At 45.3% G+C, this 21,897-nt stretch overlaps 1 protein-coding gene across 1 annotated transcript in view; it reads left to right on the top strand.

Moving 5' to 3' along the window:
- Window positions 1-15,470, top strand: part of LOC121003667 (peroxisomal N(1)-acetyl-spermine/spermidine oxidase-like) — a 130,076-nt gene extending 114,606 nt beyond the window's left edge. The window contains exons 6-7 of the mRNA XM_040435533.1: window positions 8,094-8,251; window positions 14,725-15,470. Of these exons, the coding sequence (XP_040291467.1) occupies window positions 8,094-8,251; window positions 14,725-14,874 (308 nt within the window). The 3' untranslated portion in view covers window positions 14,875-15,470. The remainder of the gene's footprint in view (window positions 1-8,093; window positions 8,252-14,724) is intronic.
- The last annotated feature ends 6,427 nt before the right edge of the window (window positions 15,471-21,897 follow it).

The following is a 21,897-nucleotide window of genomic DNA, read 5'->3' as shown; positions in this document are numbered from 1 at the left end:
ACCTGCCTGATGCCAAACACCTGCTGCCTCTGCTGCCATGTTCTACTACTGTCACCATCTTGTGCAGTTACTGCCACTGCTGTTGCCCCCTCCCCACTCTGTGACTGGGCCACTATGTTGATTTCTCATACTGTTGCCACCCTCTCCATTCTGTAACTGGGCCACTATGTTGACCCCTCCTGCTGTTGCCACCCTCACCACTCTGTGACTGGGTCACTATGTTGACCCCTCATGCTGTTGCCATCCTCACCACTCTGTGACTGGACCACTATGTTGACTCCTCATGCTGTTGCCACCCTTACCACTCTGTAACTGGGCCACTATGTTAACTCTTCATGCTGTTGCCACCCTCTTCACTCTGTGACTGGGCCACTATGTTAATTCCTCATGCTGTTGCCATCCTCACCACTCTGTGACTGGGCCACTATGTTGACTTTTCATGCTGTTGCCACCCTCACACTTTTTGACTGGGCCACTATCTTTGACTCCTCATGCTGTTGCCACCCTCGTCACTTTGTGACTGGCCACTATTGATGACTCCTCATGTTGTTGCCATTTTCACCACTCTGTGAATGGGCCACTATGTTGATCCCTCATGCTGTTGACATCCTCACCACTCTGTGACTGGGCCAATATGATATGTCGAATCATCATGCTGTTGCCAACCTCTCTGCTCTGTGACTGGGCCACTATGTTGACTTTTCATGCTGTTGCCATCCTCATCACTCTGTGACTGGGCCACTATGTTGACTCCTCAAGCTGTTGCCACCCTCGCCACTCTGTGACTAGGCCACTATTGTTGACTCCTCATGATGTTGCCACCCTCGCCACTTTGTGACTGGGCCACTATTGTTGACTCCTCATGCTGTTGCCATTTTCACCATACAGTGAATGGGCCACTATGTTGATCCCTCATGCTGTTGACATCCTCACCACTCTGTGACTGGGCCAATATGTTGAATCATCATGCTGTTGCCAACCTCTCCACTCTGTGACTGGGCCACTATGTTGACTTTTCATGCTGTTGCCATCCTCACCACTCTGTGACTGGACCACTATGTTGACCCCTCATGCTTTGACACCTCACCACTCTGTGACTGGCCACTATGTTGACTCCTCATGCTGTTGCCAACCTCTCCACTCTGTGACTGGGCCACTATGTTGCATCCTCAATCTGTTGCCACCCTCACTAGTCTGTGACTAGGCCACTATGTTGACTTTTCATGCTTTTGCCACCCTCACACTTTTTGACTGGGCCACTATCGTTGACTCCTCATGCTGTTGCTGCCCTCGCCACTTTGTGACTAGGCCACTATTGTTGACTCCTCATGTTGTTGCCATTTTCACCACTCTGTGACTGGACCACTATGTTGACCCCTCATGCTTTGACACCTCACCACTCTGTGACTGGCCACTATGTTGACTCCTCATGCTGTTGCCAACCTCTCCACTCTGTGACTGGGCCACTATGTTGCATCCTCAATCTGTTGTCACCCTCACTAGTCTGTGACTAGGCCACTATGTTGACTTTTCATGCTTTTGCCACCCTCACACTTTTTGACTGGGCCACTATCGTTGACTCCTCATGCTGTTGCTGCCCTCGCCACTTTGTGACTAGGCCACTATTGTTGACTCCTCATGTTGTTGCCATTTTCACCACTCTGTGAATGGGCCACTATGTTGATCCCTCATGCTGTTGATATCCTCACCACTCTGTGTCTGGGCCGCTATTGTTGACTCCTCATGCTGTTGCCATTTTCACCACTCTGTGACTGGACCACTATGTTGACATCCTCACCACTCTGTGACTGGGCCACTATGTTGACTCCTCATGCTGTTGCCACCCTCGCCACTCTGTGACTCGGCCACTATTGTTGACTCCTCATGCTGTTGCCATTTTCACCACTCTGTGACTGGGCCATTTTGTTGACCCCTCATGCTGTTGACATCCTCACCACTCTGTGACTGGGCCACTATTGTTGACTCCTCATGCTGTTGCCATTTTCACCACTCTGTGACTGGACCACTATGTTGACATCCTCACCACTCTGTGACTGGGCCACTATGTTGACTCCTCATGCTGTTGCCAACCTATCCACTCTGTGACTGGGCCACTATGTTGACTCCTCATGCTGTTGTCACCCTCTCCACTCTGTGACTGGGCCACTATGTTGACTTTTCATGCTGTTGCCATCCTCACCACTCTGTGGCTGGCCGCTATGTTGACTCCTCATGCTGTTGCCACCCTCGCCACTGTGACTGGGCCACTATGTTGACTTTTCATGCTGTTGCCATCCTCACCACTCTGTGACTGGGCCACTATGTTGACTCCTCATGCTGTTGCCACCCTCGCCACTCTGTGACTGGGCCACTATTGTTGACTTTTCATGCTGTTGCCATCCTCACTACTCTGTGACTGGGCCACTATGCTGACTCCTCATGCTGTTGCCACCCTCCCCACTCCTTGACGGGGTCACTAGGTTGACCCCTCATGCTGCTGCCATCCTCACCACTCTGTGAATGGGCCACTATTGTTGACACCTCATGCTGTTGACACCCTCACCACTCTGTGACTGGGTCACTATGTTGACCCTTCATGCTGTTGCCATCCTCACCACTCTGTAACTGGGCCACTATGTTGACTCCCAATGCTGTTGCCACCCTTACCACTCTGTAACTGGGCCACTATTGTTGACTCCTCATGCTGTTGCCACCCTCGCCACTCTGTGACTCGGCCACTATTGTTGACTCCTCATGTTGTTGCCATTTTCACCACTCTGTGAATGGGCCACTATGTTGATCCCTCATGCTGTTGACATCCTCACCACTCTGTGACTGGGCCAATATGTTGACTCCTCATGCTGTTGCCACCCTCGTCACTCTGTGACTGGGCCATTTTGTTGACCCCTCATGCTGTTGACATCCTTACCACTCTGTGACTGGGCCACTATGTTGACTCCTCATGCTGTTGACATCCTCACCACTCTGTGACTGGGCCACTATGTTGACTCCTCATGCTGTTGCCACCCTCGCCGCTCTGTGACTGGGCCACTTTATTAACTCCTCATGCTGTTGCCAATTTCATCACTTTGTGACTGGGCCACTATGTTGACCCCTCATGCTGTTGACACCTCACCACTCTGTGACTGGCCACTATGTTGACTCCTCATGCTGTTGCCACCCTCGCCACTCTGTGACTGGGCCACTATGTTGACTCCTCATGCTGTTGCCACCTTCACCGCTCTGTGACTGGGCCACTTTATTAACTCCTCATGCTGTTGCCAATTTCACCACTTTGTGACTGGGCCACTATGTTGACCCCTCATGCTGTTGACACCTCACCACTCTGTGACTGGCCACTATGTTGACTTTTCATGCTGTTGCCAACCTCACCACTCTGTGACTGGGCCACTATGTTGACCCCTCATGCTGTTGACATCCTCACCACTCTGTGACTGGGCTACTATATTGACTCAAAATACTGACTACTGATTTTGACCCGAAACTGACCAAATAAGTGTGAACTGAGCCTAATAGTGACACACAGTCATTCTGCAGCTAACAGAAGTGATTCAAAAGCATAAGTTTGCACACATGGATTAAAAGAACCTTTTTTTTCTCCACTACTTTATTGGCACTGCCTCTATGTCCTTCTTTTGTTCCACAAAAGAGTCATTGGGAAACAGCTCCTGCAGGGGGCGCAGTGTTTGTTTCCTTAGTTTTTTTTCCTTTCTTTCCTTTGCTAAAGCCTGTTGTATGCTTTTTCTTTTCTTTTTTAGATAGGAATGAGCTAAGACTGTAGGTGGCCAGCTCGATAATGCATATGTCCATATACTGTATGAGACCTCCCTGTCATACTGATGCACAGTAACTGTTTCACCACCAGAAAAGACTAGCTATGCATGTTGCTGCAATGCACAGTGATGTATGACATTTATGACATTTAAAAACCTTATCTCTATAATATTTCATTAGTTTGGACAGTGATCCGAAACTCCTCGCTGTGCATATTTAATTTTTACAATCTTGTAAATTGCGATTCTATTAACTATAGCCATATCAATCCGTGAGAATACTTTATGTGTTTTAGAAAAGCAAGAAAATTTCCTTGCACTAGGGTTTAACAACCTCCATATATCCACCCAATCTAATTCTTGCATAATTTTTTTAAATCTAGACTTCAAATGTGGAATCCTTGTTGATCCTATTCTATACCTATCTACACCCTCATCCATAACCATATTGAAATCCCCCACTAACAAATGTGCCCGATCCCTTCTATACATTGAATATTCATGAAGTTTCAAAAATACCTCCACTGCAAAGGGAGGTGGAATATATGCACTCGCATTATCCAGGGTTTATTGTTGAAGATACAATCCAAAATCACAAATCGCCCCTCTCTATCCAGTAATGTCCCCTTCACAGTGACCTCTATATCACTATGGATCAAAATACTAACTCCCCTGGAATATGTAGAAAATACCGAGTGAAATGCTTGTTGTACCCAAGGCTTCTCCAAGGCTTTGGTATTTTCTCTAGTCAGATGCATTTCTTGGAGACATATAATTGCTGGCAACTGTTTGTTTATCACATTGAACACTGTAATTCTTTTGACCCCAGTTCCTAGACCCTTAATATTCCAATAAACTATTTGCATCTTATATTAGTAGCCATAATAGAATAGGATGCTCCAGCCCGCAGTTAAAGGTAACCCTGATCGCATTGGTAGGGTTGAACAGGAAACCAGGAAGGAGGAGAGAGCGCGCGAGAAAAAAAAATAAGTGTACAGCTCCAAGGAGGGAGGAAAAAAGAAATAAAACCACCCCTAACCCATCCCTGCCCCAAACCCTTACCATTTGACCCATGAGACAATCAGTCCCTGGCTCTCTTAACCTAGCATTGCCTCCCTCAGGACTCCCGGCTTACTCTTGTTTCTCAAGGTACATTTTTGCCCATCCATTCTTTCACCTCTTCAGGGGGGTGAAAAAAACAAGTTTTCCCTTTCCATTCCACTCTTAATTTAGCAGGAAATATCATTGAATATTGAACCCCCTTCATGCGGAGCTTCTTTTTCATTTCAATGAATCAACCTCTATCCTTCTGGGTCTCTCTCGCATAATCCGGAAATAACATCACTGGGGTCCCCTTATAATCCAGTTTCTCTTTCTTTTTTGCCCTGTGGAGGATTTCATCTCTATCCCTCGAAGATAAAAACTTGACCAATAGTGGCCTGGGCCTTGCTCCAGGGGGTGGTACTCTGGTGGATAATGTGCATGTTCTACAAAGTCTGGATGCCTTATCACCTCCTGTCCATCTCTTCCCTCTACCCCCTCGGGGAAAATAATGCATTTTATATTGGTTCTCCTAGATCTGTTTTGCATATCAAGTAACTTGGTTTTAATTTCTTTGTTTTCATTCCTTACCTCCCGGATTCTCTTTAACAGTTCTCTGTAGTAAATCCTCTACATCTGAAACCCTCTTTTTGGCCTCTTCCAATCTGTTCTTATATTTATGCAGATCCGCTCAAAGTAGTCCTAGATTTTCTTTTACATTTCCCACCTGAAGAGAGAGGTCCATTATTGCAGAGTTACACTTTTTTATCTCTAAAAAGATGTCTTGCAGGCTAGGTAATTTCCCTATAACTGTTTTACTAACCTCTGCTCTTGAGTTTAAAGAGGACCTTTCATGGGTCCAGACTTTATAAATTAAGTATCGGGGTATGTAGAGCATACAGCGGGGATCTAATAGCACTTACAATTTTTTCTGAGCGGCGCTTCGTTCGCCAGCTGTGGCCCCCGTTAAATTCTCCCATTCTGTATGCTAATTTTTGCATCGGTACAGGGAGGAGGAGACTGCCCTGTTTCTCAATGGACGTCTCCTTCTCCCTGGCTGTCCAATCGCAGCGGAGAGCCTCACAGCCAGGGAGAAAAAAAACGTACCTTCTCCCTGGCTGTGACGCTCTCCGCTGCGATTGGACAGCTCACAGCCAGGGAGAAGGAGACGCCCATTGAGAAACAGGGCAGTCTCCTCCTCCGTGTTCCGATGCGAAAATTAGCATACAGGGCGGGAGAATTTAACGGGGACCACAGCGAGGGAACGGAGAGGCGCCCAGAAAAAATAGATGGCAGCGAATGTACAGTGTTTGCACAGGGAGGGGGCTTCCTCTCCGACCCCGCAGGCACCCCTGTGCTGTTGTTGATGCAGTAACTTCATGCAGTTTTAAACTGTATCACAACTGCGCTCTGTGCCAGCATCCTAATGCCACATGTCACTGCAATCCTCCCTTTTTGGTGCAGCAAAAAGACGCATTAGGTTTTTTGCAGCAACATATATGCGTTTATGGTGTTTTTTCTTCCAGCAAAAGGAAAACACAACAAAACTAAAAAACTGCCATGTTTTCTCCCTTTGCTGGAAGCAAATGCACCATAAATGCAGGAATGTTGTTGAAAACGCATGTTTTGTACTTTTTCAAATAAGCTGCAGCGTATGTACATGAGAAATAATAATATTTCTGACCATTATATGAACTTAACACATTTTTCCATTTCTGTGAAGGATCAGTGATAGATCTGTGTGTCCGGTTTTTCCCTCTGTGCATCATCCGTAATTCACGGATGTTGCTCAGCTGAAAATTAATTTCAAGAGCATTTTCTGTCTGTCTTCTGTGAAAAGCGGACGCACCATGTTGCCATCCATGTTATGTCTGTTTTTTTCACGGACCCATAGATTTCAATAGTGCATGTCTCCTTGATTTTTTTTATTGACCCACGGTCAGTAGAAAAATACTGAAATGTGAGCAGACACATTTAAAGCAATGGATACGTGTGCTGTCCGTGGAAAATGTGGACAGCGCACGTCCGTTTAAAACGGAAGTGTGGACTAGACTTTCCAAACAAGCATCAATCTATCTCTGTCAGTGTCTCTGCCTTTGGGCTTATGCACACAAATGTATTTTTTATCTGCATCTGATCTGTATTTTTTGCAGGTCAGATGTAGACCTATTCACTTCAATGAGGCCACAAAAGATGAGACATTATACTGTATGGCCCGGCCACAAGGAGACATTATAATGTATGGGGGCAACAAGGTAGCATTATACTGTAGGGGGCAACAAGGAAACATTATACTCTATGGAGGCGACAACTTGTACCCCAGATACAGTAAAATGTCTCCTTGTTGTCCTTATACATTATAATGTCTCCTTGTGGCCCGACACATAAAGTATAATGTCTCCTTATTGCCCCCATACATTATAATGTCTCCGTGTTGCACCCTTACAGTAATATCTCCTTTTTGCCCTACCGCCCCATACACTATAATATCTCCTTGTGGCCCCAAGTGTTTTTTCTTCTAAATGGGTATTTATTGTGATAACATATATATATATATATATATTATTATCGTGATAAATTTGTTAATATAGTTATTGTGGGAATATTTTTAAAATAGCCCAACCCTACTCTCACATGTGGTGGCCAACGGCCATATGGCTTTGTGCATAAAGTCTTACGTTCATAATCCTGAGACTATTGACCTTGTCAGGTGGGCATAGCTTCAGCCGCTTGCGGCAGCAGCCCCATGTAAATCAAGCCCAAAAAGTTATTAGGAAGCAATTGATTGAATAACGTTGAACTTGATGGACTTACCGTATGTCTTTTTTCAACCGTATTAACTATGTAACTATGTGAAAAAAAACGTTTCAAAACTAGGATCTGAAACAGGTAAAAAGAGTTCACGTCTGTCAATTCTTTTTTGTATGAAATATATTTTTAACATAGGAATTATTATTGAAGAAGAAAAAGAATAGCTATAGCCTCATGATTACCTTGACCTGATATAAAAAAATATATTTTTTAACTCAAATGATTATTTTTAACCTCAAAGGGGTTATGCACATTTGAAAAGAGTGCGGGGCACCACTAGCTCCTCGCTCCTTTTCACCTTGGCTGCTCCACTACGCTCCCTCACTGTAAACATCTGGTTTGACACTGCCTGAAACCCCCCACCCGTTCACCTCAACGTGCACAACCCCTTTAAAACACTGGTTGAAATCTACATAAGTAAAAGATGATTATTTTAATTTAATGCAGGGGATCCTGAACTGCCTCCACCAATCAGCATGGTGCGTTCTCAGTGGCATAGCCAGCCATACACTGGTGGCTCTTACAGTTACGTAGCAGTGGGCAGCTCTGGTATTGATGTGGACAATCTAGCAGAACCGCTACCCACAGACAAAGAAGTTCTCAAGGTGAAGTATATGCTTTGTCACTTTTGATTTTTATTGTATCTGCTATATAGAGTACTGTACTTTTTGCAAACTTTGCTCATCTCTAATTACAGTATTATTACAAATTGTATATTTGTGTGGATTTTTTTGCATTATATGCATTTTCTATGAATTGCTTATGGTTTGTAACACAGAGAAGCCTCATCAGGCTGCACAAAATACTGGTTCTAACAGAAACCACATTTATGCTGTGTTCAGAATGGACTGTGGTTCTGTTGGGCTTCCTGAATTTTAGATGGAAAAAAATACAAGGTAATTTTCCTTTGTTGAATTTCTCAAAGCTTTAATAGCTCTTAAAGTGGTTAGCTCATCAATATCAGATTGGCTATGGCCCGACTCCCGACACCACCCGCCAATCAGCTATTTGAAGAGAAGGCAGCGCTTGTACAAGCATGTGTTCTCTTCACTGTTTTCCTACTCACCATTGACATCGCAGTGGTGAGCAGGTGTAATTGCAGCTGCTCCGCCCCATGTACTTCTATTTACTTGAATAGAAGAGAACTGTCCCATTGAAGTGAATAGGATGGAGAAGCTATAATTACAGCTGCTCACCTCTGCAATGTCAAGCCACAGTGAGGAGAATATACAGCTTGTTACAGCTGATTGCCAGTGGTGACAGCAGTCGGGGCCCCCACCGATCTGATATTGATGACCTATCCAAAGAAAAGCAGAGAACTCCTTTGAGCAGTGATACTATTGGTTTTATACATACAAACTGCTCCAAATGGAACAAAGTATCAGTGTTGCCCAACACCACTAGTGTTGATCGTGAATATTCTAGTCGCAAATTTTTATTGCGAATATTGGCACTCGCGAATTCGCGAATATTTAGAATATAGTGCTATATCTTTGTAATCTGTAATCTAGATTTTTTTTTATCAGTACCCATGATCCCTCACTGCTTCTTGCTTGTGGGACAATGAAAAGGCTGCAATATCTTTGACTTAGTAGTGTTAATCGCAAATCTTTGTATCGCAAATTTTTATCACAATATTTCAGTTTGCCGCTATTCACTTTTCAAGAAAATATTGACTGGAGATCATGAATTCTTGAATTCGCAAATATATGACGAATATTCGCCCAAATATTTGCAAAATATCACAAATTCAAATATTGCCCCTGTAATATGCAAATTTGCAATATTTGGGCAAATATTCATCATATATTCGCGAATTCTAGATTATTTTCTTGATCGCGAAAAATCGTCACTGTAATATTCACGTAATACATGCAAAATACAGGCGTGGGTCACTATAGCTACATTTTTCAAGCTGCTAGAAGTTTCCTGAGACTGGAGAAAATGGTTGGCAATAGCTTTATATGCAGATAGAGTGCTCCAATATATTCGCAATTGCGAAATCGGCACTAATGATGCGAATATTTTGGTGCAATATGTGAAACTCCACATTTTAACAGGTCTGACTACTTATTAGTGATTGGTGCACTAAGTATTGTTGTAAACTTGTGACATCACAGCACTATGTCTGTAGCATGTATGTATGGACAGCAGAACCTCTCAGCTACACTATATCAGGATATAACCTACACTGACTATCTCCCACTAACTATCTGTATTATTTATATAAGAGACTAACTAACTAATGTAATAAACAGTAAAGCACAGAGCACAGCAATGACACTACTCTCTCTCTCTCTCTCTCTCTCTCTCTCTCTCTCTCAGATCTGCAAAATACTGCATACAAGGGCTGCTGGGGAGGTTCTTATATAGTAAGGGGTAGGCAACTTTCCTATTGGTTGCTAGGGATGTTGCTAAGCTCAAAGACATTGCAGCCTTCTCATTGGCCCACAAGCAAGTAGGGAGGTTACTGATGAAAAAAATCTATAATATTCGAAATTACGAATATATATTACTATATTCTAAATATTTGCGAATTCTCAAAGTGCCGATATTTGCGATTAATATTCGCTCATCACTAAACACTACCTCTCAGATCACCGATTTCATTTTCCAAGGTTCCAAAAAGCTGGAACCAGACACTTTTTTTCTTAGAAGCAAAAGTAAAGGGGCAAATGGATCGGTGTTGTCAGTCTCAAACATGATGGCTAGGAGAAGTTCAGGTGGTGTATTATGCAAGTTAATAAATAATTTTGAGCAACTCATTTTGGCGACTGCACGTGCATTGCTGCAGCCAATGACTGGCTACAGTGGTGACATGTCCCCAGAGAGGCATGTGAAGACAGTGGTAGACCCACTGAGACAGCACCATGCATCGGGGAGCAAGTAAGTATGCTTCCCTCAACAGGTAACTCTGGGCAGGGATGGGGTATTTAAAAAACAATCTGAAGTTGGAGTGAACCTTTAAAGGGAACCTGTCATGTGTTTATCACCCCATGAACAAACTAGCCCTTATTATAATTACTAATTTCAATAGTATATTCCTACACCTTTTATTTACCTTAGTAATATAGTACCTTTGCATTTCCTGTTATTCATTTTCCCGCCAATTATTAAAATGAATGAATGATGTAATAAACCACACCCCTTTCACCATCTACAACTTAAAATTTTATTTCTGGCCACAAATTCTCGTCTCAAATCCCGCGCATGCGCAATGTCTGATCAGTGTAATGTTCTAAATGCAAAACCAAATAAAGTGTGGGGCAGCAGGGAGAGTCTGTGTGAACAGTAAAGCTGGCTGCTGCCCCGCCCACTGCACAGTACAAGTCAAGCAGGAGAACACTTACCCGAGATGTACACTCTGCCCACCAAATAACTCCTGCTTGTACTGGTCCACCGGAAGTGAGGATGAGCCAACACATGCCCAGTTTACTTTCAGCTATGAATGTGCATATTTACACTGATCAGACCGCGCGCATGCGTGGGATTTTGAGCTTCTGAACAAGTGAATAGGAGAGTGGCTACAGCACTGAATAGAAAAAACGCTGGACTCATATCAAAGTTAGACATCACGCTGGACTCAAATCAGCTCATTAGCATGCGGCGCGTGGCATCTTTTTGTGTATATTATGAGGCTAACCATCTGTCACACCAGTAAGTGAATACATCTAAGGTACTTTTTAATAGTTAATGATTGTATATAATGAGTTATATTATAATCAAATACCCACATGACATAATACATTGATCCAGTTCCACAGAAACAGTTGTAAAGTCACATACAACAAACCACAAATGTATACCCTCCAAACCAACTCACCCAGCAAACCCACCACAGGAGAACCAGAACAGCAGAAAGGTCAGGAGAGGATACTTACTGACTGGAAGCACTTATTTCTGCAGATTCGGACAGCAAACCTGAGGGGGGGGGGGGGGGGGGAGGGAATAATAACTTTGGGAAAACTCAATATGTGCATGCATACAACATATGTTCTCCAATCAATAATAAGGCAACTTACACCAAAAACATACATCTGATGATCAAAAAGGTTACAAGGTTTTGAACTTTTAACTTTCAGGCTCCATATCTCACCATCTACTACAGCTTTGAATTGGAGACTACCATCATTTTATAGACAATCATCTTGGCTACCTCATACAACTATTTAGCATATGATTAGTTATGCAGATTCTTGTCATGTAACTGCATTGTTACTGTTTTGCTCCTAAAATTCTAAATGTTAATTTTTATTATTTTGTAAATCCACTTTTGACTTTCAACACTGCCTGAATCCTTCTGGGCATGCTCTTGATAAGATTTAAGCATGTCTCAACCAAAATCTGTTCCCAGGTCTCTTCTACACATTCCCAATGTTGGTTCATACTGGTTGACTCACTTGGGTATGAATACAGCTTTTTCTGCAACTCTACCCACAAGTGTTCAATTGGGTTTAGGTGTGGAGATTGATGGGGACAATCCATCACCCCTACTTCATTGAACCATTTCTTCGCTAATCTTTACATATGCTTCAGGTCGTTGTCCTCTTTGTACCCATAGTATTCGAGTGTACAAAGAAACTCGTCTTGATACTTACATATAGCTCAGCAATGAGACCACCATCAATCCTGGTCAAGTATCCAACGCCTTTGATCGTGAAAGAACCCAATATCATCAGGCTTCCTCCACCAAACTTGACAGTTCCTTCAATTTCTTGATCCATTAGCCTCCTTTTTCCTTGTTTCTTCCAGACCCATTTGCACCCATCAGAGCCCAGTCTATTGACTTTTGTCTCATAGCTCCCAATTTCCTGTTTCCAATCCTCTACTGTCCACTGTTCGTACTTTTTGCAAACTCAAGCCGACAGTTCTTATGACAGTATTGAAGTCGAAGCTTCTTCACCTTTTTTCAGGCCACCATTCCAGACTTGTGTATTATGCGTCGCACAATGCTTACATGAACATCTGTGATCTCACTATTACAAAGCATAGAAGCCACCTCCATACCTCCACCGATATTTTGCCTAGATGTCCATCTCTTGACTTTGGAATGGATGGACGGATTTCATTTTGTATTCTTCCAACTGTCATGAAAGACTTCAGAAAAATCGCAGCACTCCCAATCTTGAATCAAATCCTTCTCTTTATTAGCACCGAAAAAAGCAATGTTTCGACACAACAGGTCTTTTTCAAGCTACAGGCAGTGATTCAAGATTGGGAGTGCTGCAATTTTTCTGAAGTCTTTCCTGGCATTTAAGGGGCCCTTATGTTATTATGTATATTCCCTTTTAGATGTACAGATAGTGTTTTCAAATAATTAATAATAAATAAATAACCCATCACTTGTAAAATCTCGGACAACCCCTATAATATCTTTTCAGAATTTGTAGTGCTTGCACCTGTTAATAGTAACAATTTCTCATTACATAAAATGCTGCAAATATTGTTGAACCAATATAGTTTTTTTTATAGTGTCATTTGTGATCCTTGAACATTGCAAACTCAGTATCTCTAGAGTTGATACTATCTTCCTACAAATAAGATCCAGTATAAGTCCTGTAAGGGTGGTGTCCTGTGACCTCCAACGTTCCCTGCCCCCGTAACAGAGACCTCCACAGCGCCTGCCCCTTTAACAGTGACCTCTACACTATCCTGTCCCCTTAACAGTAACCTCTATAGCGATGCACCCCTTTAACAGTGATCTCCACATCAGCTGCCCCTTTATTAGTGACCTCCACTATACCCTGTCTCCTTAACAGTGATTTCCACAACACCCCACCCCCTTAACAGTGGCTCTACAGCAATCTGCCCCTTAACACTGACCTCCATAGCTGACCATCCCCTTAATTGTGACCTCCACAGCAGCCTGCCCCTAGGATGACCAGAGGTCCGGTTTTAGGCTGGAGAGACCGGCTTTCAGACTCCATGTCCTCTGTCCGGCGCAGGGCCTGGGGGGACACAGGGATGTCCTTTTGAACAGCTCATTTTCAGACAGCGCCACTGTGCTGTCTGAGCGTGAGCTGCAAGGGGAAAGTCACCCTCCCTCGTGGCCTAACCTGGTTGGGGGCGTGGCTTAGCGGGACCTGGGGGTGGGGTTTTTAAGTCCGTATTTTGAGAGTGGCCTGAATGGCCACCCTACCTGCCCCCTGAATGGTGACCTCCACAGCACTCCGTTCCCTTAACAGTGTCATCCACAGCGTTCTGCCCCTTTAAAGGAAATCTGTCACCAAGATAATCGCTATTGAAGTACAGCCATAGGCTAATAGCACTTAGTACCTTAATTCCAGAAGTGCCTTTGTTCCAGCAATAGATGTTTTCTATCTTCTGTAAATCCAGTTTATTTGGAATGCAAATGAGCAAGTAAGGTGCCCAGAGGGGCGTCACTCTTGCAGGAAGGAGCCCAGACACGCCTGCTGCTAGTGCCCAAGCCCACCCTCATGCTGGGAGCAGGGAAAAGGGGGCAGAGTTATGGCTTGAATGTGATGTAGGAGTGATGGGTGGACACATTGTGGCAGGAGGCGTGCCTGGGCTCCTTACTGCAAGAGTGACGCCCCTCTGGGCACCTTACTGGCTCATTTGCATACCAAATAAACAGGATGTTTTTTCATCTATTGCTGGAAAAAAGGCACATCTGGAAATAAGGTACTAAGTGCTATTAGACTATGGCTTTACTGCAATAGCGATTATCCTGGTGACAGATTTCCTTTAAAGCTGACCTACAGCAGTGAAGAAAAATGGCTGGGTTGTTATGGAAACCTGGAGTAAAACTGTGGAGACTAAGGGCCTGCGAGCTTCTATTGGCTGATAAGGGTCATGTGTCCAAGCTTCTATTGGCTAATGCATTTTTTTGGGAATATCTCAGGAACGGTATGTGCTAGAGAGCGGAGACCCGGTCAAAACCTTCCAGGACACCTGATATACTTGTGTGCCAAATTTCGTGATTGTAAATGCGACTGTGTGGATTCCTTTAGCGGACATACATACATACAGACACACACACACACATACACTCAGCTTTGTATATTAAATGTAAGCAAAAAAGTGGTTTATAATAGTCCTAACTCTATGTCTTCTTTAGCCGTTGCAGGTTCTTTTTGCTGGAGAAGCCACAGAAAGAAACTTCTATTCGACAACACATGGAGCTCTTATGTCTGGTTGGAGGGAAGCAAAGCGCTTGATTGACAGATATATAGATCTTGGGGTCAATGTTAGCAAAGCAAAGCACTAAATGTACATAATCATCTGTAACACTCCACTAATATCTTTATGATTTACAGAAAAAAATTATAAAAAATACAGTTCACTACAATACTTATACTAGGCAATTTAAAGTGACTATCACGTATCCACAGGACAGGTCATAAATGTATGGTTCTTGGGCCCATAACACAGGACCCCACAATCACTAGAATGGGGGTCTTGAACTCCCATTCCAGCGGCAATTGAATGAAGTGGTGTTCCGTGACACTCCATTCATTCTCTGAGAGATAGCTGATCGTTGTGCTTGACTATCTCACTCATAGACTTTGAATGGAGAGGCAATTTGCATGTACTGTATAACCACTGCTCCATTCAGGCTAGGGCTACAAGGCGACGCTGGTTGTGGCCAGGATCGCAGAGTAGCAGTGATGCAATTGTATTGAATGTAACTGCAATGTGAGTGGCAAAAAATCCAGCAAAGTTGGATTCTTTGCAACTCGTGCTGCGATCCCCTTCGCTTCCATGGGGTCATCGGTACTCTGCAATCCTGGCCGCAACTGGTGTTGCCATGTAGCTCTAGCTTTAAACTACTGTGGAACAAAAGCTCAGGAATTCTGCTCTAGTTATCAGTAATGGTCCGTGTGGTGCCCACACGATCATGCATTTATCGCCTAGGGAATTCTGTGGGCAGGCACAATAATGTATGGAGAACTGTCACAAATAATACTGACATGTAGTACGCTAGCCTGAATCAGTTGTTCTAACTATTAGGCACAATGCTAATGTGAACCTTGGTTTATGAAGATGTGTGGTTGCCTGCTGCTGCACCTCCTTGATTGATCTCCTGTCGCACCTGAGAATGGGACCAGAGATTAATACTTGACATAGAAGAGGGACCCTAATCGGGAATTCACATATTCAAAGAGCTATTCCAACATGTTTAATCAAAGGCCACAAGCAAATGTGATGTTGAACCTTCTTTAATTTTAGTAGGCTACGTATTTTACAAACCTTGTATCATGGCCTTAGGAACGGAGTGGCCCAGTGATGAAATCCAAAGCCAAACCAAATAGGATCCCTTTTCATGTGTCATGTGGATAGGCGATAAATGTGGTTTCAATGAATAACCCATTAAAAAAATGACTTCTGTTTTACTGGTTGTGTTACAGGAGGAGATTCATTATATACATTTGTCTGTGATCTTTGATCGCTAACTTCAGAGGAAGTTTACATTATATAATGCAATACTTTGTACATTTCTTGTTTATTAAAAATTTAAAGCAACATCCTACTTACTTTATGTGATGAATTTACATTTTTTATTTTTATTTTTTATCATTTGTTGTAATATTCTTTACTTAAAAAGGTTGGCCAATCTGGGACATTGATGACATATTCCTAAGGTATGCCATCAATATCAGAAAGGTGCAGGTCCCAACTCTGGGATCAGCTCCAGTCTCCAGAACGGGGCTCCCAAAGTGAAGTAGAGCACAGCATGGCTTGTTCTCCATTCGTCGCTATGAGAGATCCAAAAATAGCAGAACAAGGGTGCTCCACTGTTTTCAGAAGTCCTCTAGCAGTAAATGGAGAGTGCACCACTCAAGCAAGAACACCCCTCTGTTCACTGCTATGGGACTGTCAAAAATAACCAAGCTGACTCCCACATAGAGGGGAGAGGAGGCTGCACATGTGCGGCGGCTCTCTGCTCACTCCAGGGGCCCCATTCTGAAGAAAGAAGCAGTTAGAGGACACAATTCTGGCAAATCCTAGCAATATGCTATGAATGTACCAACCTCATGTTATGTCAGCAACCTCTGGATAAACTTAAGTGTAAAACACTTGTACTAATTGATCCTCACCTATATATGATCTGACATTCAAATGCTCTAATAAACACCTAGAAAGGTGTAGAAGTCTAGAAAATCCTTTCCTCTGTTTTTCTCTTTTGGATAGTAGTTTCAAAAGTGAAAGTGATGCTTGGCACTTTAGGCATAAATAAAGATAATTCCAATATAAAGACACATATTTATAATACAATGCAATACAAACAATTCTTAAAAATTTTTAATATGTAGAATAAAATATTATGCATAAAAATTTACTAAATTATTTAAGCTGCTGGGTCCTAACAGTGTATAGAGAAAAATTGTCTTACCTGTAATTTTGCTTTCCTCGAGTCCGAATGCATCAATATCTGATTGGCGGATGTCTAACACTCGACACCCCTGCTGATCAACTGCTTGAAGAAGAGGAGTTGCTTCCTGTTCATTATGCTGCCTGTTGTCTCAGAAGTTTCGGCGGTGCAGTGTAGTGGCAAGTATTCACTGCATTCACTTGAATGGAGCGATCACTTGTCATTACACAACTCCACCGCTCCACAGGAGATGACGTATAGTGTAATGTCCAGCTGATCGGCAGGGGTGCCGGGTGTCGGACCCCGCCAATCAGATATTGATGACCTATCCTGATGATAGGTCATCTATATATGGCTAAACAACCCCTTTAATTGTTTGCACAATATGAACCCCTTTCTTACAGCTCACATATGATTTGTAACTAGAGGAGAACAGTCGCAAAGATTGGGAGAGTATATGTTGCTTTAGGAATCGAGAAAATCGAAATTAAAGGCTGCCTCTTCGTCCTCAGGCAGCACAGAGCTGTGTGTAAATGTCATGGTCTTACCTTCTTGCTGTTCTCCTTCATTTGACATGTGCTGGCGGCCATCTTGGTTTCTGGGTTTCTTGTAGCCTCCCACCCTGCGGCTCCTCCTTCCCACTGGGAGGAGCTGGATGCCTAGCTCATATATATAGGAGGTCTGTGGCTTCAGTTCCTTGCTTGGTCCTCCTGTGTTCACATGCTTCTAGACTGCTGCTGCTTCTGGTTCCTGATCCTGGTTTCGTCCGACTACCCTGCTGGTTCCTGATCCTGGCTTCGTCTGACTACCCTGCTGGTTCCTGATCCTGGCTTCGTCTGACTACCCTTCTGGTTCCTGACCTCTGGCTTCGCAAAGACTCTGCTTCGGTTTCGCCATCCGTTTGGACTTTTGCTTTACAGCTTTATTTTCAATAAAGCCTTCTTATTTTCACTTATCCCTTGTTGTACGTCTGGTTCATGGTTCTGTGACATTAGGACCAAGCCATGAATTCTGACGGTACAGGGCCATCCTCGCTACCCACGCTGGTTGCCAGACTTGATCAGCAGGATCACCTGTTGGGTCGGTTCGCTGTGGCGTTGCAAACCCTGCTTGAACGCACGGCTCATTTCGCTCCCGTTGCCGATGGGTCGGTTGTCGCTCCTGGGCCCGCTCCTACTGCCGCTCCGGTTGTTGCGCCAGAGTCTACCCCGACACCTGTTGTTGCACCTGCGGTGTTTCGGGGTATGACCGGTTCTGCCCCTCTTCCACAGCGCTTTGGGGGAGAGCCAACTCAGTGCCGAGGTTTCCTTAACCAGGTGGGCATTTATTTCGAGTTGCTGCCACATGCCTTTCCTACTGAGAGATCAAAGGTGGGCTTCTTGATCTCGCTGCTCTCGGACAAGGCCTTGGCCTGGGCCAGCCCTTTATGGGAGAACAACAATCCGATGGTTGCCGAGTTTTCCGGTTTTGTTGCTTCTCTTCGGAAGGTATTCGATGTGCCGGCTCGTGCTGCCTCTGCTGCGAAGCTCCTTATGTCCATCAGACAGGGTTCACGATCCGTAGCTGAATACGCCATTGAGTTTCGTACCCTGGCAGCAGAGGTGGGCTGGAATAATGAGGCTCTGGTCGCTGCTTTCTCTCATGGTCTCTCGGATGCCTTGAAGGATGAGGTTGCAGCTAAGGACCTACCAGTGGAGCTCGAGTCTCTTATTTCTTTCCTGATTTTGATTGACACCAGACTCAGGGAGAGACCTTCCTTTAAGGAGAGCCTGCAGAGGTTTTCTAACAGATTGGCGCCTACGTTTGCTGTCCCACCCGTGCCTCCCTCTCCTCCCACGCCTCCTGGGGATGACTTGTCTGGGGGTGAACCCATGCAGCTGGGGTTTGCTCGCCTGTCCGAGGGGGAGAGGGTACTCCGGAGACGCGAGGGCCGATGCATGTACTGTGGTCTCGGTGGGCATTTTTGGTTGGCATGTCCGAACCGTCCGGGAAACGCTCGCACCTGAGATCCTGTCGGGGGCAGATCTTGGGTGGAGTCTCCTCGTCCCCGGTTTCCCGTGTTGACAAACCACTGATCACTGTTGTCCTCTCCTGGGTCGGGGGCTCGGTGACGACCCAGGCGTTGGTGGACTCTGGTGCTGGTGGTTTGTTCATTGATAATGTGTTCGCTGCCGCCAATTCCATTCCTCTGCAGGCTCGAGGTTCCCCACTGGCTCTTGAGGCGATAGACGGCAGACCCCTTCTGCCGCCACACGTGACTCATGAGACCCTTCCAGTGGGGATAGCCATTGGTGCCGTTCACAGAGAGTCGGTCTGCCTCCAGGTTATTTCGTCTCCACACTACTCGGTGGTCTTGGGGTACCCCTGGCTCCGGAAGCATAATCCGACTTTCGATTGGAGATCGGCCGAGATCCTCTCGTGGTCACCGCAGTGTGGGGCTAGTTGCATCCATGGGTCTGTCAAGTTGCTGTGTACTTCCTCGGACTCTCTGTTGCCTCCTGAATACGAGGAGTACCGGGATGTATTCGATAAGGTGCGCGCGGTTGCCCTACCTCCGCACCGCCCATACGATTGTGCCATAGAGTTACAATCTGGTGCCGTTCCTCCTCGTGGCAAAGTCTATCCACTGTCGGTAGCGGAGAATGAGGCCATGGAGGAGTACGTGAGGGAGGCGCTTTCACGCGGACACATTCGCAAATCCTCGTCCCCGGCAGGGGCTGGATTTTTCTTTGTGAAAAAGAAGGGCGGTGAGTTGAGGCCTTGCATCGATTACAGGGGTCTCAATCGCATCACGATCAAGAACGCTTACCCGATACCCTTGATTTCCGAGCTGTTCGATCGCCTTAAAGGGGCCACGGTCTTTACCAAACTCGACCTGAGGGCGGCATATAACCTGGTAAGGATCAAGGCGGGCGATGAGTGGAAGACCGCGTTTAACACCAGGACCGGTCATTATGAATCCTTGGTTATGCCCTTTGGGTTGTGCAATGCGCCCGCAGTCTTTCAGGAATTCATCAACAATGTTTTCCCCTCACCCATGACGGCACCCCATGCGACCAGGGACCTCCCATCCGGGACAGGAAACCTGAGAAGATAAAAGGTTCACACCCCCACCAAGCACCAGTTCAGGTTTCCTGTCCTCCGGATGGGAAGTCTCTGGGAAGCTCATGTTGGTTCACGTTGGTTCTTACCTACAGCCGGGGGGAGGCCCAGGTTCTTATCCGGTGGGTGGCCTCCCCCAGGTGGCGTCAAGCTCTCCGGGGCTGCTGCCTACAGTCTGGGCCTCTTCCCCCACATTCCGGCGCTGGCCTGAGGAAGCCGCCGTGGCCGTGTTCAGGCGGCTTCTCTCCTTGCTCCCGGGTTGCCTGTCTTCCTGTCGGCGTCGGAAGGGGCGTCTGCGCATGCGCACGCCCCGACGCGGGGGGGCGGGGCTTAACCCGGAAGTCGGGTTGAACGCCGATGTGTGCCCTGGCGCGTCTTTTAAAATATAAATGGGGCAGAGGGGGGGAACCCAGCCGGCTGATGTGGCACACAGTGTGGTGCTGAAGAGGCTCTTTGCGGTCAGCAAGATGTCGGAGCCTACAGACGGACGCGCCGAACCCCTGGAACCCTCAAGGCCCGCGAGTCCGGTACCAGTCCTGAGGAGTGGGGGCTAAAGAAGGCTGGTGAGATATATCCTTCTCTATTAATGGGGTGTTATCTGCTTGATTTGTGTAGGTGGCAAAGCCCCCCAAAAAAGCGGCCTCAAAGACGAAGCATAAGGAGTGTGCAGGATGTAAGACCCCCCTAGCTTCCTCCTATTCTAAGCCGTTATGCACCCCATGTATTGATAAATTGGTGGCAGAGGAGTCACGGAGTCTTTCCAGGAATATGCGATCTTTAATAAGATCTGAAGTGAAAGCATCCCTTAAATCCTTAACTACGAATCGCCCGCAGTCTCCGGGAAGATCTCCGGATATGAGGGGTTCGGATATAGACCGCTCTGACGCGGAGGAAAGAGAAGCAGGCCAGTTACTCTCTGATGATAATACTTCATCAGCAGAAGAAGAAACAGGGGGATCCCTTTTCTCGCCTGAAGATACCCAAAACCTCCTTAAAGCGGTCAGAGCGACGATGCAATTAGAAGAGGTGAAACAGCCTAAATCAACTGCAGACGTTGCCTTTCAGGGGTTAGGTCCCAGAAAGCAGAGAGTTTTTTCCGTTCATGAGAATGTGCAGGCATTAATTAAAAAGGAATGGAAGAATCCTGATAGGAAATTTTTTATTCCAAGCTCTGTCAAAAGGAAATATCCCTTTGATGAAAAGGTAGCAGCCTGTTGGGACAAGGCCCCTATTGTTGATGCTCCGGTGGCAAAGATTGCCAAGAAGTCTGCTCTTCCGTTCGATGACCTGGGTAACTTATCCGATCCTCTGGATAAAAAAGCGGATTTTTATTTGAAGAAGGCCTGGGAATCATCCTCTACCTGCTTGAGGCCGGCGGTTGCAGCGTCATGGGTCTCTAGGTCACTACATATCTGGCTGGAACAGCTGGAACAGCATCTCAGTGAGAAGAAACCAAGAGAAGAAGTTCTGGCCTCTCTTCCCACCTTTTTTAAGGCTGTTGATTTTTTAGCCGATGCCTCCACAGATATAGTTAGGTTTTCAGCCAGATCTTCCGCCTTATCCAATGCAGCTAGAAGAGCTATTTGGCTGAAGTCCTGGAAGGCGGATCAGGGTTCTAAGGCTAGGTTATGCGCTATCCCCTGTGAGGGTGACAGGCTCTTTGGGTCTTCCCTTGATGATATACTTGAAAAAGCCTCAGATAAGAAGAAGGGTTTTCCAGCTCCTCAACGCCCCCCCTTTTTTCGTAGATACCAAGGCAAAAGGCAAAGGGGTAGGCAGTATGATAAAAGGGAAAAGGATAGATTTCCTAAGAAA

This window comes from Bufo bufo, chromosome 6 (genome assembly GCF_905171765.1).
Source record: "Bufo bufo chromosome 6, aBufBuf1.1, whole genome shotgun sequence".
In the NCBI taxonomy this organism is placed as follows: Eukaryota; Metazoa; Chordata; class Amphibia; order Anura; family Bufonidae; genus Bufo; species Bufo bufo.
The sequence above is the reverse complement of the archived record's forward strand: the minus strand, read 5'-3'. Positions and strand labels throughout refer to the sequence as shown.